This window comes from Oncorhynchus keta, chromosome 1, assembly GCF_023373465.1.
Source record: "Oncorhynchus keta strain PuntledgeMale-10-30-2019 chromosome 1, Oket_V2, whole genome shotgun sequence".
NCBI lineage: Eukaryota > Metazoa > Chordata > Actinopteri > Salmoniformes > Salmonidae > Oncorhynchus > Oncorhynchus keta.
The window spans coordinates 8,226,563-8,242,596 of record NC_068421.1 but is presented as its reverse complement, the minus strand read 5'-3'; the positions used below and the strand labels follow the sequence as shown (position 1 = coordinate 8,242,596).

At 49.1% G+C, this 16,034-nt stretch overlaps 1 protein-coding gene across 49 annotated transcripts in view; it reads left to right on the top strand.

Moving 5' to 3' along the window:
- tpst1 (tyrosylprotein sulfotransferase 1) overlaps positions 1–16,034 on the top strand; it is a 123,082-nt gene that overhangs the window by 32,896 nt on the left and 74,152 nt on the right. For all 49 annotated transcript variants that reach the window (XM_052487007.1, XM_052486958.1, XM_052486801.1 and 46 more), the window contains exon 2: positions 6,140–7,246. In XM_052487007.1, coding sequence (XP_052342967.1) covers positions 6,339–7,246 — 908 coding nt within the window. In that variant the 5' untranslated portion in view covers positions 6,140–6,338. The remainder of the gene's footprint in view (positions 1–6,139; positions 7,247–16,034) is intronic.

The window sequence follows — 16,034 nt, the reverse complement described above, 5'->3', positions numbered from 1 at the left end:
ACAGCAGAGAGACACTACCCTTGTTCCATCCAATGATCGCATCTTACAACTCACTGAACTGGTATTATCCCATAACTCCTTTAGTCTTTGAGTCCGACTTTCTCCTTTTTCTTTCGGGGTGTAGCCATGCCCCCCCCTCCCTACTATGCAAACCAGTATGTGGGACAATTTTGAGGAAGCACTCCTTTACAAAACAGAGACACACCCCTTACTTTTTAAAAATCCTCCTGTGGAAGAGATACATAGATAATGTCTTTGTGCTCTGGGAAGGAAGTCAGCAGGAACCAAATTAATTCCAAACTCTGCTAAAACGAGAGTTCTGAATATCTCAAATTCACCATGCAGGCTGATGAGAGAGAAATACATTACCTGGACTGATGGATCATCAAAGAGATTGATGCAGTACACACAGACTTATACACAAGGTCTGCAGTACCTTTACATGAAGGATAGTATGCGTCCCCTTCCCCTCAGGAATGGTCTACCATATAGCCAGTTATGCAGGGTTAAAATCATCTGTGGCCAACAGTCAGACTTTGACAGCAGTACAAAAAAAAAATGACAGAGCAATTCACAATGAGAGGCTACAAGGACTAAAGTCTTAGTGCTGCAATGATGAAAATATCTCAGAAACCAAGAGAGGAAAAACTAAAAACTCAACCAAAGAAGAAAAAAAACAACGCAACTGTCTTTTACACCAATAAATACACCACCAAGGGTTCGGAGAAAATGAAAGCAATTCTGAAAAAGCACTGGCATATTCTGCAATCGGACCCAAAAAACATTGCACACCTTTTCAAGGAACTCCCACTGGTGGTCTACAAGCGTGGTCGCAATATCGGAGATAGTTTGATGAGATCTGACCTGCCCCCTGAGCCCACTCAGACACTCTTGGAGATAGTTTGGTGAGATCTGACCTGCCCCCTGAGCCCACTCAGACACTTGACACCCATTCCAAATGGAAACTACAAATGTGGCTCAAGCGCACATTGCAAATAGCACTATTAAATACGTCTTTCTTCAGACACCCACATACAGGTGGAAAAATCCCTGTTAGGGGCATCATCTCATGCAAGACCAAGGGAGTGATCTATCTCATCACCTGTTCATGTGGAAATGCCTACGTAGGACAACACGGAAAGACAATTAAAACAACACAGAGCTGAACACCGCAGCTCAATCAGGTGTAAGAACATTGACTATCCAGTAGCAGCTCACTTTGTTGAAGCTAATCATCCCATCTCCTCCCTCAAATACACAGGCATTGAGCATGTTGCTCTACCAAGGAGAGAAGGTAACATCCAGATCCTACTACTACTACTACATAGGGAGGCTTACTGGATTTCCTCTCTAAAAACATTGACCCCTGGTCTGGTCTGGATATTGACTTTGATCTCAGACCCTTCTTATGAACAAATCTATCTTTTATGAACACGTCTTAAATTGATATATTCTTGATACAGCTTATTAGCGTAAACCTAATATGTTCCCCTTGTTGATGATGCTCATTAGATTCATTAAGATTCAACCAAAAGATTAAATTAAATACGAAACCATTTAAATATGTGAAATGAAATTGAATTGAACAATAATTCATTTTGGAAGTAAGAGTGCAGGTTATTATTGGGAGCCCCTGGAGACTAGTAAGGATGTAGAGTTGAAGTCGGAAGTTTACATACACCTTAGCCAAATGCATTTAAACTCAGTTTTTCCACAAATCCTGACATTTAATCCCAGTAAAAAATCCTTGTTTTAGGTCAGTTAGGATCACCACTTTATTTTAAGAATGTGACATGTCAGAATAATAGAGTGATTTATTTCAGCTTTTATTTCTTTCATCACATTCCCAGTGGGTCAGAGATTTACATACACTCAATTGGTATTTGGTAGCATTGCCTTTTTTAAATTGCTTAAATTGGGTCAAACATTTAAGGTAGCCTTCCACAAGCCTCCCACAATAAGTTGGGTGAATTTTGGCCCATTCCTCCTGACAGAGCTGGTGTAACTGAGTCAGGTTTGTAGGCCTCCTTGCTCGCACACGCTTTTACAGTTCTACCCACACATGTTCTATGGGATTGAGGTCGTGGCTTTGTGATGGCCACTTCAATACCTTGACTTTGTTGTCCTTAAGCCATTCTGCCACAACTTTGGAAGTATGCTTGAGGGCATTGTCCATTTGGAAGACTCATTTGCGACCAAGCTTTAACTTCCTGACTGATGTCGCTTCAATATATCCACATAATTTTTCTTCCTCATGATGCCATCTATTTTGTGAAGTGCACCAGTCCCTCCTGCACCGAAGCACCCCCACAACATGATGCTGCCACCCCTGTGCTTCACGGTTGGGATGGTGTTCTTCGGCTTGCAGCCTCCCCCTTTTTCCACCAAACATAATGATGGTCATTATGGCCAAACAGTTCTATTTTTGTTTCATCAGACCAGAGGACATTTCTCCAAAAAGTACAATCTTTGTCCCCATGTGCAGTTGCAAACCCTAGTCTGGCTTTTTTATAGGGGTTTTGGAGCAATGGCATCTTCTTTGCTGAACGACCTTTCAGATTATGTCGATATAGGACTCGTTTGACTGTGGATATAGATACTTTTGTAGCGGTTTCCTCCAGCATCTTCACAAGGTCCTTTGCTGTTGTTCTGGGATTGATTTGCACTTTTCTCATCAAAGTACATTCATCTCTAGGAGGCAGAGATGTCTCCTTCCTGAGCGGTATGACGGCTGTGTGGTCCCATGGTGTTTATACTTGCGTACTATTGTTTGTACAGATGAATGTTGTACCTTCAGGCATTTTGGAAATTGCTCCCAAGGATACATTTTATTTTTTCTCTTAGCTTTCATTTGACACAATTTTATGTGCTCCTATAAACTTCACATGCTGGTACTCATGGGTCGTTTTTCCATGGCAATTACCCAGTGTGATGTGGTGGAAGCTCTGCATGCCGTTGGTGTGTCACACCGCCCACTCTGTAAAACAGTGTAACTGCTCCGGGGCCAAATTAGAGACCAAAAGGTTAGACGTCTTGTTCCTGGCTGGGATCGTCTCTCTCAGCCCAAGAAGCAAACTGAAGATGACAATAATTGAAAAATAGAACAAAATAGTGGGGGGGGGGAATAGTTTTCCCTCTGAGTTATATAATATAATCTAATAATATAACAATAATATAATCTTAGGGTCTTGTTGTTTTATGATTTTTGTTTTTGTTTCTCTAAATGTGTCACCGGGGAAGTCTTATATGCTTCTGCCTTTTTAAACCGAGTGCTGAATACTGGAGCTACTACCTTCTTTTTTTTTGTCTGTCTCTTGTCTCGCTCTTGTTTTCACTTGATGTGGCATTCCTCATTCCTGAGATCCTCATCCTCATTCCTGAGATCCTCATTCCTGAGATCCTCATTCCTGAGATCCTCATTCCTGAGATCCTCATTCCTGAGATCCTCATTCCTGAGATCCTCATTCCTGAGATCCTCATCCTCATTCCTGAGATCCTCATCCTCATTCCTGAGTGGCGCTGCGGTCTAAAGCATCTCCGTGACATTCACCAGGTCGTTGCTGTAAATCAGAATGTGTTCTCAGTTAACTTACCTGGTAAAATAAGGGTACATTTAAAAAAAAAATTTGTCACTACAGACCCTGGTTCGATCCCGGGCTGTATCACAACCAGCCGTGATCGTGAATACATAGGGGACATTGGCCCAGTGTTGCCTGGGTTTGGCCTGGGTTAGGGCCGTCGTTGTAAATAAGAACTTGTTCTTAACTGACTTGCCTAGTTAAATAAATACATTCCTCTGAGGTTGTCGACTGAGGGCCTTGATTGTGTCTGAAACTTTATTTATTTATTTTTTTTTTTTTTTTTGGACAATTTCATGGTGTCGGCCTTAGCCTTGTTTTCTTTACACCGTAGTTGTACTGTGAGCCTTGTTTTTATTACAGAATAGTGGTTTTGGCATGAGAGGCAGATCCTTGTTAGACAAAGGAAATGTGATCTTTACCGGGTTTTCAAAAGTTCAAAAGTGGAGATTCTCTTCTGTAGCCTCTGAAGGGATTTGTCATTTATAGCCTCTGAAGGGATTTGTCATTTATAGCCTCTGAAGGGATTTGTCATTTATAGCCTCTGAAGGGATTTGTCATTTATAGCCTCTGAAGGGATTTGTCATTTATAGCCTCTGAAGGGATTTGTCATTTATAGCCTCTGAAGGGATTTGTCATTTATAGCCTCTGAAGGGATTTGTCATTTATAGCCTCTGAAGGGATTTGTCATTTATAGCCTCTGAAGGGATTTGTCATTTATAGCCTCTGAAGGGATTTGTCATTTATAGCCTCTGAAGGGATTTGTCATTTATAGCCTCTGAAGGGATTTGTCATTTATAGCCTCTGAAGGGATTTGTCATTTATAGCCTCTGAAGGGATTTGTCATTTATAGCCTCTGAAGGGATTTGTCATTTATAGCCTCTGAAGGGATTTGTCATTTATAGCCTCTGAAGGGATTTATAGCCTCATTTATTTATGGCCTCTGAAGGGATTTGTCATTTATGGCCTCTGAAGGGATTTGTCATTTATAGCCTCTGAAGGGATTTGTCATTTATAGCCTCTGAAGGGATTTGTCATTTATAGCCTCTGAAGGGATTTGTCATTTATAGCCTCTGAAGGGATTTGTCATTTATAGCCTCTGAAGGGATTTGTCATTTATAGCCTCTGAAGGGATTTGTCATTTATAGCCTCTGAAGGGAAGGGATTTGTCATTTATTTGTTTGTCATTTATAGCCTCTGAAGGGATTTGTCATTTATAGCCTCTGAAGGGATTTGTCATTTTATAGCCTCTGAAGGGATTTGTCATTTATAGCCTCTGAAGGGATTTGTCATTTATAGCCTCTGAAGGGATTTGTCATTTATAGCCTCTGAAGGGATTTGTCATTTATAGCCTCTGAAGGGATTTGTCATTTATAGCCTCTGAAGGGATTTGTCATTTATAGCCTCTGAAGGGATTTGTCATTTATGGCCTCTGAAGGGATTTGTCATTTATGGCCTCTGAAGGGATTTGTCATTTATGGCCTCTGAAGGGATTTGTCATTTATGGCCTCTGAAGGGATTTGTCATTTATGGCCTCTGAAGGGATTTGTCATTTATGGCCTCTGAAGGGATTTGTCATTTATGGCCTCTGAAGGGATTTGTCATTTATGGCCTCTGAAGGGATTTGTCATTTATAGCCTCTGAAGGGATTTGTCATTTATAGCCTCTGAAGGGATTTGTCATTTATATAGCATTTATAGCCTCTGAAGGGATTTGTCATTTATAGCCTCTGAAGGGATTTGTCATTTATAGCCTCTGAAGGGATTTGTCATTTATAGCCTCTGAAGGGATTTGTCATTTATAGCCTCTGAAGGGATTTGTCATTTATAGCCTCTGAAGGGATTTGTCATTTATAGCCTCTGAAGGGATTTGTCATTTATAGCCTCTGAATTTGTCATTTATAGCCTCTGAAGGGATTTGTCATTTATAGCCTCTGAAGGGATTTGTCATTTATAGCCTCTGAAGGGATTTGTCATTTATAGCCTCTGAAGGGATTTGTCATTTATGGCCTCTGAAGGGATTTGTCATTTATGGCCTCTGAAGGGATTTGTCATTTATGGCCTCTGAAGGGATTTGTCATTTATGGCCTCTGAAGGGATTTGTCATTTATGGCCTCTGAAGGGATTTGTCATTTATGTTGAGGGTAATTCCTACATTGGATACAATGGGTCTTCTTTTTTTCCCAAAACTTTTTATATATTGAACGAAATATGATGATACAAAATAAGGTGTACAGCTCTGGGTCATAGTTTTGACTGTGCTCTGTGGAGATGGGTCAGTACAGTATAATGCTGACTCTTAAGGATGTTTTTCAGTTCTGAACAGCCTTTCTTTTTTTCTTTTTTTTGGACCATATATGAACTGATCCATTGAACCCTTTTTGGTTCTAGCCCGATTAGCATCATTTCTTCCAGCAGTGTACAAATGATTTAGGATTCCATGATCTGGAGCAAGATCTGTTTTTAAAGTTGCCATGTTCTACTGTTCCGAGGGCTAACTCTATTCACTCACTGGATTATATTCCAGAATAATACATTTTGTTCTGTTCTGTCCTTCCCCAGGCCTGATGGAGCTGGGCACTCGCCGAGCGCTGACCACTGAGGAACACCCGCCACACTCTGCCCCCCACTGCCAACCTTGAAGGGAGGGACCCTCTGCTTCTCCCCCCCCCCTATCCCCTTCCCTTCTCCCCTCCTCCTCCTCTACTCCAACATTACCTCCTCTGATACACCTCCATCCTCACCCCTCCGTGGTCCTGAGATGGTGATGATGGGGAAGCTGAAGCAGAACCTGCTGGTGGCCTGTCTGGTCATCAGCTCAGTCACAGTCTTCTACTTGGGTCGTCACGCCATGGAGTGTCACCACCGCATCGAGGAGCGCAGCAGCCAGCCTGGGGACCAAGGGGTTCCGGGGGGCCTTCAGGGGCCGGGAGGGGTCCTCCTGGGCGGCTCGTTGGGCTCCTCCGCCATCCTGCGGGGCTCTGGTCCCGGGGCCCATAACCTCTCCGCTCCATTCGTCTACAACAAGGACATGCCCCTAGTGTTCATTGGAGGGGTTCCCAGGAGTGGGACCACGTTGATGAGAGCCATGCTGGACGCTCACCCCGAGATTCGTTGTGGAGAGGAGACCAGGGTTATTCCACGTATCCTGGCCATGAAACAGATGTGGTCGCGGTCGGGGAGGGAGAAGATGCGTCTGGACGAGGCCGGGGTGACGGACGAGGTCCTGGACGCCGCCATGCAGGCCTTCCTCCTAGAGGTCATCGTGAAGCACGGCGAACCCGCCAACTTCCTCTGTAACAAGGACCCCTTCGCTCTGAAGTCCCTCTCCTACCTGGCTAAGATCTTCCCGCACGCCAAGTTCGTGCTCATGATCCGGGACGGACGCGCCTCGGTCCATTCGATGATCTCCCGTAAGGTGACGATCGCTGGCTTTGACCTGGGCAGCTACAGAGACTGCCTGACCAAGTGGAACAGGGCCATAGAGACCATGTACACTCAGTGCCTGGATGCCTCAGACAAGTGCCTGCCGGTGCATTATGAACAGCTGGTGCTCCATCCAGAGAAGTGGATGAGGACGCTGCTCAAATTCCTGGACATTCCCTGGAACGAGGCGGTGCTTCACCATGAGGAACTCATAGGGAAAGCAGGAGGTGTTTCCCTCTCCAAGTAAGTAGTGGTGTTGGGAGTGTGTGTGTTTTATGTACCATGAGCCTGCATGTTGCTGAACTTCAGGCATGCCTGTCTTCCCTCCCTGTTCATTTCTGTCAGTGTCTAAAGGGAGTAAACTTGAAACTCAATTACCTTGTAAATCAGGGGTCAGTGACCTTGTAGTCAATTAAGGGTGAAACAAGGCTTTGTGACGTTCGATAACAAAAACCAGACAACTTGAAGTAACAAAAAGCCACACACACTCTGTAATGCTTCCCGTGATTTAGTGGAGAGAGGAAGTTTGGGCAGCCAGAGTCTTCAAGTTTTTTTTTACAAAACTAGGACAAAGGGCTGAAAATGAGGACGCAGCCAGGCAGAACCTCCATGCATCAACTCACTGAGCTATCTGGGTCACAGTGGCTCTCCCACCCCTCATTCTCAGTGAAGCTCAGCAAGCCATTTAGGTTCTGGTTCTAGAACACACCCCTCTGTTGTTAGGTTCTGGTTCTAGAACACACCCCTCTGTTGTTAGCTTCTGGTTCTAGAACACGAGCCTCTGTTCTTAGCTTCTGGTTTTAGAACACAGGCCTCTGTTGTTAGCTTCTGGTTTTAGAACACAGGCCTCTGTTGTTAGCTTCTGGTTTTAGAACACAGGCCTCTGTTGTTAGCTTCTGGTTTTAGAACACAGGCCTCTGTTGTTAGCTTCTGGTTCTAGAACACAGGCCTCTGTTGTTAGCTTCTGGTTCTAGAACACAGGCCTCTGTTGTTAGCTTCTGGTTTTAGAACACAGGCCTCTGTTGTTAGCTTCTGGTTCTAGAACACAGGCCTCTGTTGTTAGCTTCTGGTTCTAGAACACAGGCCTCTGTTGTTAGCTTCTGGTTCTAGAACACAGGCCTCTGTTGTTAGCTTCTGGTTCTAGAACACAGGCCTCTGTTGTTAGCTTCTGGTTCTAGAACACAGGCCTCTGTTGTTAGCTTCTGGTTCTGAAAGCTGTCTGCTCTGTTCTGTTCTGGTTCTAGAACACGGGCCTCTGTTAACTTAGCTTCTGGTTTTAGAACACAGGCCTCTGTTGTTGTTTCTGGTTTTAGAACACAGGCCTCTGTCATTCACTATCTTGCTTCTAGAAAATGGCTCTGCCGTGGTTCTGTTCTGCTTTCAGCTTCTGGTTCTAGAACACAGGCCTCTGACAAGCTGCTGATTCTGCTTTCACAACAAGCTGCTGATAACTAATACATTCCTGTTGACTTATGGCGCCAAATAACAAGCCGTTATCCCTGGGGTTGTTTCCTGTTTACAAGATACTGTCTCCTCATTCACTATGTTGCTTATCTAGGAAAATGGCTCAATGCCGTGGTTGAATTGTAGGCTGCATCCCATATGACAGGGAGCCATTTGACACACACTCCTAGCACAGCGTTATGGTGAGCAAGCACACACTCCTAGCACAGCGTTATGGTGAGCAAGCACACACTCCTAGCACAGCGTTATGGTGAGCAAGCACACACTCCTAGCACAGCGTTATGGTGAGCAAGCACACACTCCTAGCACAGCAGTATGGTGAGCAAGCACACACTCCTAGCACAGCAGTATGGTGAGCAAGCACACACTCCTAGCACAGCAGTATGGTGAGCAAGCACACACTCCTAGCACAGCAGTATGGTGAGCAAGCACACACTCCTAGCACAGCAGTATGGTGAGCAAGCACACACTCCTAGCACAGCAGTATGGTGAGCAAGCACACACTCCTAGCACAGCAGTATGGTGAGCAAGCACACACTCCTAGCACAGCGTTATGGTGAGCAAGCACACACTCCTAGCACAGCGTTATGGTGAGCAAGCACACACTCCTAGCACAGCGTTATGGTGAGCAAGCACACACCCCTAGCACAGCGTTATGGTGAGCAAGCACACACTCCTAGCACAGCGTTATGGTGAGCAAGCACACACTCCTAGCACAGAGTAATGGTGAGCAAGCACACACTCCTAGCACAGCGTTATGGTGAGCAAGCACACACTCCTAGCACAGCGTAATGGTGAGCAAGCACACACTCCTAGCACAGAGTAATGGTGAGCAAGCACACACCCCTAGCACAGCGTTATGGTGAGCAAGCACACACTCCTAGCACAGCGTTATGGTGAGCAAGCACACACTCCTAGCACAGCGTTATGGTGAGCAAGCACACACTCCTAGCACAGAGTATGGTGAGCAAGCACACACTCCTAGCACAGCGTTATGGTGAGCAAGCACACACCCATAGCACAGAGTAATGGTGAGCAAGCACACACTCCTAGCACAGCAGTAATGGTGAGCAAGCACACACCCCATAGCACAGCAGTATGGTGAGCAAGCACACACTCCTAGCACAGCAGTAATGGTGAGCAAGCACACCCCCTAGCACAGCAGTTATGGTGAGCAAGCACACACTCCTAGCACAGCGTTATGGTGAGCAAGCACACACCCATAGCACAGCGTATGGTGAGCAAGCACACACTCCTAGCACAGAGTTATGGTGAGCAAGCACACACCCATAGCACAGCGTTATGGTGAGCAAGCACACACTCCTAGCACAGCGTTATGGTGAGCAAGCACACACTCCTAGCACAGCGTTATGGTGAGCAAGCACACACCCATAGCACAGCGTTATGGTGAGCAAGCACACACCCATAGCACAGCAGTATGGTGAGCAAGCACACACCCTAGCACAGCGTTATGGTGAGCAAGCACACACTCCTAGCACAGCGTTATGGTGAGCAAGCACACACTCCTAGCACAGCGTTATGGTGAGCAAGCACACACCCATAGCACAGAGTAATGGTGAGCAAGCACACACTCCTAGCACAGAGTAATGGTGAGCAAGCACACCCCCATAGCACAGCGTTATGGTGAGCAAGCACACACTCCTAGCACAGAGTAATGGTGAGCAAGCACACACCCATAGCACAGCGTAATGGTGAGCAAGCACACCCCCATAGCACAGCGTAATGGTGAGCAAGCACACACCCATAGCACAGCGTAATGGTGAGCAAGCACACACTCCTAGCACAGAGTAATGGTGAGCAAGCACACACTCCTAGCACAGAGTAATGGTGAGCAAGCACACACTCCTAGCACAGCGTTATGGTGAGCAAGCACACACCCATAGCACAGAGTAATGGTGAGCAAGCACACACTCCTAGCACAGAGTAATGGTGAGCAAGCACACCCCCATAGCACAGCGTTATGGTGAGCAAGCACACACTCCTAGCACAGAGTAATGGTGAGCAAGCACACACTCCTAGCACAGCGTAATGGTGAGCAAGCACACACCCCATAGCACAGCGTTATGGTGAGCAAGCACACACCCCTAGCACAGCGTAATGGTGAGCAAGCACACACTCCTAGCACAGCGTAATGGTGAGCAAGCACACACCCATAGCACAGAGTAATGGTGAGCAAGCACACACTCCTAGCACAGAGTAATGGTGAGCAAGCACACACTCCTAGCACAGAGTAATGGTGAGCAAGCACACACTCCTAGCACAGCGTAATGGTGAGCAAGCACACACCCATAGCACAGAGTAATGGTGAGCAAGCACACACTCCTAGCACAGAGTAATGGTGAGCAAGCACACACTCCTAGCACAGCGTAATGGTGAGCAAGCACACACTCCTAGCACAGAGTAATGGTGAGCAAGCACACACCCATAGCACAGCGTTATGGTGAGCAAGCACACACTCCTAGCACAGCGTTATGGTGAGCAAGCACACACTCCTAGCACAGCGTTATGGTGAGCAAGCACACACTCCTAGCACAGAGTAATGGTGAGCAAGCACACACTCCTAGCACAGAGTAATGGTGAGCAAGCACACACTCCTAGCACAGCGTAATGGTGAGCAAGCACACACTCCTAGCACAGAGTAATGGTGAGCAAGCACCATTCATCACCAGTGGTGAACTGATCAGGATCTGGCACATTCCTTTCCTGGTGCAGTGAGACAAGTCAGGACTGGTCCACGTCTCTCGCTGCTCCAATTCATCCCAAATGTGTTTTTGTATGAACCTCGCTTTGTGCGTGGGGGCATTGTCATGCTGAAACAGGAAAGGGCCTTCTACAAACCAAACTGTTGCCACAAAGTTGGAAGCACAGATTCGTCTAGAATGTCCTTGTAAGCTGTAGCGTTAAGATTTCCCTTCACTGTAATTAAGAGGCCTAGCCCGAACCATGAAAGCAACTCCAGACCATTATTCCTCCTCCACCAAACTTTACAGTTGGTACTATGCATTGGGGCAGGTAACGTTCTTCTGGTATCTGCCAAACCCAGATTTGTCCGTCAGACATGCCAGATGGTGTAGTGTGATTCATCCCTCCAGACAACGTGTTTCCACTGCTCCAGAGTCCAATAACGGTGAGCTTTACACCACTCCAGCCGACGCTTGGCATTGAACATGGTGATCTTAGGCTTGTGTGATTCATGCTCGGCCATGGAAACCCATTTCATGAAGCTCCCGACGAACAGTTATTTTAATGACGTTGCTTCCAGAGGTAGTTTGGAACTCGGTAGTGAGTGTTGCAACCGAGGACAGACGGTGTTGACATCCTATGCGCTAGACGGGTCACCCTCCACCACCACTCTACACAGAGTTATGGTGACCCTCCACCACCACTCAGCACAGACGTTATCACCCTCCACCACACACCCACTCACACTAGTTATGGTCACAAGCCACCACCACTCTACACTAGACGGGTCACCCTCCACCACCACTCTACACTAGACGGGTCACCCTCCACCACCACTCTACACTAGACGGGTCACCCTCCACCACCACTCTACACTAGACGGGTCACCCTCCACCACCACTCTACACTAGACGGGTCACCCTCCACCACCACTCTACACTAGACGGGTCACCCTCCACCACCACCACTCTACACTAGACGGGTAACCCTCCACCACCACTCTACACTAGACGGGTCACCCTCCACCACCACTCTACACTAGACGGGTAACCCTCCACCACCACCACCACCACTCTACACTAGACGGGTCACCCTCCACCACCACTCTACACTAGACGGGTAACCCTCCACCACCACCACCACCACTCTACACTAGACGGGTAACCCTCCACCACCACCACTCTACACTAGACGGGTCACCCTCCACCACCACTCTACACTAGACGGGTAACCCTCCACCACCACTCTACACTAGACGGGTAACCCTCCACCTCCACCACCACCACTCTACACTAGACCCTTCACTGGTAACCCTCCACCACCACCACTCTACACTAGACGGGTAACCCTCTTCCACCACCACCTACACTAGATGGGTCCCTCCACCACCACCACTCTACATGGTGTAGTGTGACCCCCTCCACCACCACCACTCTACACACTAGGCGGGTAACCCCCCTCCACCACCACCACTCTACACTAGAACATGGTGACCCCCTCCACCACCACCACTCTACACTAGACGGGTAACCCCCTCCCACCACTCTACACTAGACGTTGCCCCCCACCTCCACCACCACCACTCTACACTAGACGGGTAACCCCCTCCACCACTCTAGGACTAGACGGTGTTGACCCCCTCCACCACCACCACTCTACACTAGAGCTTGTGTGGCCCCCTCCACCACCACCACGTCTTGCACTAGAAGTTTCCCCCCTCCACCACTCACAGTCTACACTAGAGGGCAGGTAACCCCCACCACCACTCTACACTAGACGGGTCACCCCCACCTCCCACCACCACTCTACACTAGACGGGTCACCCTCCACCACCACTCTACACTAGACGGGTCACCCTCCACCACCACTCTACACTAGACGGGTCACCCTCCACCACCACTCTACACTAGACGGGTCACCCCCCCACCACCACTCTACACTAGACGGGTAACCCTCCACCACCACCACTCTACACTAGACGGGTAACCCTCCACCACCACCACTCTACACTAGACGGGTAACCCTCCACCACCACCACTCTACACTAGACGGGTAACCCCCACCACCACCACCACTCTACACTAGACGGTAACCACCACCACCACTCTACACTAGACGGGTAACCCTCCACCACCACCACTCTACACTAGACGGGTAACCCCCCCTCCACCACCACCACTCTACACTAGACGGGTAACCCCCCTCCACCACCACCACTCTACACTAGACGGGTAACCCCCCTCCACCACCACCACTCTACACTAGACGGGTAACCCCCCCTCCACCACCACTCTACACTAGACGGGTAACCCCCCCTCCACCACCACCACTCTACACTAGACGGGTAACCACCCCTCCATCACTACCACTCTACACTAGACGGGTAACCCCTCCACCACCACTCTACACTAGACGGGTAACCCCCTCCACCACCACTCTACACTAGACGGGTCACCCCCCTCCACCACCACTCTACACTAGATGGGTAACCCCTCCACCACCACTCTACACTAGACGGGTAACCACCCCCACCACCACCACTCTACACTAGACGGGTCACCCCCCTCCACCACCACCACTCTACACTAGACGGTAACCCCCTCCACCACTCTACACTAGACGGGTAACCCCCACCTCCACCACTCTACACTAGACGGGTCACCCCCCTCCATCCACCACCACTCTACACTAGACGGGTAACCCCCTCCACCACCACTCTACACTAGACGGGTAACCCCCCCACCACCACCACTCTACACTAGACGGGTAACCCCCCACCACCACCACTCTACACTAGACGGGTAACCCCCTCCACCACCACCACTCTACACTAGACGGGTAACCCCCCCCACCTCCACCACTCTACACTAGACGGGTCACCCCCACCTCCACCACCACCACTCTACACTAGACGGGTAACCCCCTCCACCACCACTCTACACTAGACGGGTAACCCCCTCCACCACCACTCTACACTAGACGGGTAACCCCCTCCACCACCACTCTACACTAGACGGGTAACCCCCACTCCACCACCACCACTCTACACTAGATGGGTCACCCCCTCCACCACTCTACACTAGACGGTAACCCCCCTCCACCACCACTCTACACTAGATGGGTCACCCCCCTCCACCACCACCACTCTACACTAGACTGGTAACCCCCTCCACCACCACCACTCTACACTAGACGGGTAACCCCCTCCACCACCACTCTACACTAGATGGGTAACCCCCTCCACCACCACCACTCTACACTAGACGGGTAACCCCCCCACCTCCACCACTCTACACTAGACGGGTAACCCCCTCCACCACCACTCTACACTAGATGGGTAACCCCCTCCACCACCACCACTCTACACTAGATGGGTAACCCCCCCACCACCACTCTACACTAGACGGGTAACCCCCCACCACCACTCTACACTAGACGGGTAACCCCCTCCACCACCACCACTCTACACTAGACGGGTAACCCCCACCACCACTCTACACTAGACGGGTAACCCCCCCTCCACCACCACCACTCTACACTAGACGGGTAACCCCCCTCCACCACCACTCTACACTAGACGGGTAACCCCCCTCCACCACCACCACTCTACACTAGACGGGTAACCCCCTCCACCCACCACTCTACACTAGACGGGTAACCCCCTCCAACCACTCTCTACACTAGACGGGTAACCCCCCTCCACCACCACCACTCTACACTAGACGGGTAACCCCCCCCACCACCACCACTCTACACTAGACGGGTAACCCCCCCCTCCACCACCACTCTACACTAGACGGGTAACCCCCCTCCACCACCACCACTCTACACTAGACGGGTAACCCCCCCTCCACCACCACTCTACACTAGACGGGTAACCCCCTCCTCCACCACTCTACACTAGACGGGTAACCCCCCTCCACCACCACTCTACACTAGACGGGAACCCCCACCTCCACCACCACCACTCTACACTAGACGGGTCACCCCATCCACCACTCTACACTAGATGGGTCACCCTCCACCACCACTCTACACTAGACGGTAACCACCACCACCACTCTACACTAGACGGTAACCACCACCACCACTCTACACTAGACGGGTAACCCTCCACCACCACTCTACACTAGACGGGTAACCCCCCTCCACCACCACCAAACTCTACACTAGATGGGTAACCCCCCACCACCACCACTCTACACTAGACGGGTAACCCCCCCACCACCACCACTCTACACTAGACGTGTAACCCCCCTCCACCACCACCACTCTACACTAGACTGGTAACCCCCCTCCACCACCACCACTCTACACTAGACGGGTAACCCCCCCCCCACCACCACTCTACACTAGACGGGTAACCCCCTCCACCACCACCACTCTACACTAGACGGGTAACCCCCCTCCACCACCACCACTCTACACTAGACGGGTAACCCCCCCCCCCACCACCACTCTACACTAGACGGGTAACCTCCACCACCACCACTCTACACTAGACGGGTAACCCAAGGTAAGGTCATTTGTTTAAAGTGGGGCCAGAATATTTTCTAGAGAACCAACATGCTGTGTAAGATAGAACAAATCCGATCCCTTCTATGTTGCATTCTCTTCTCATCCCTCCATCGTTTACCTCGGGTGTCTGTCTGACTTCCTGGTTGCCTCCATATTGACCCCCTCTCTGAGACGGCACTGAAGTGATCGTCGTCCCAATCAGGGCCAGACTCAAACGTCTGTTGCGCTTCTCAAATAACAGACTCGAGAGGGATTCCCCAATGTTGTGGTCCTCTGTAACAAATACAACATGATACGATACTTAACTTGGTTCAACTATTGTCCTCATTGTGCTGGTTACTCGGAT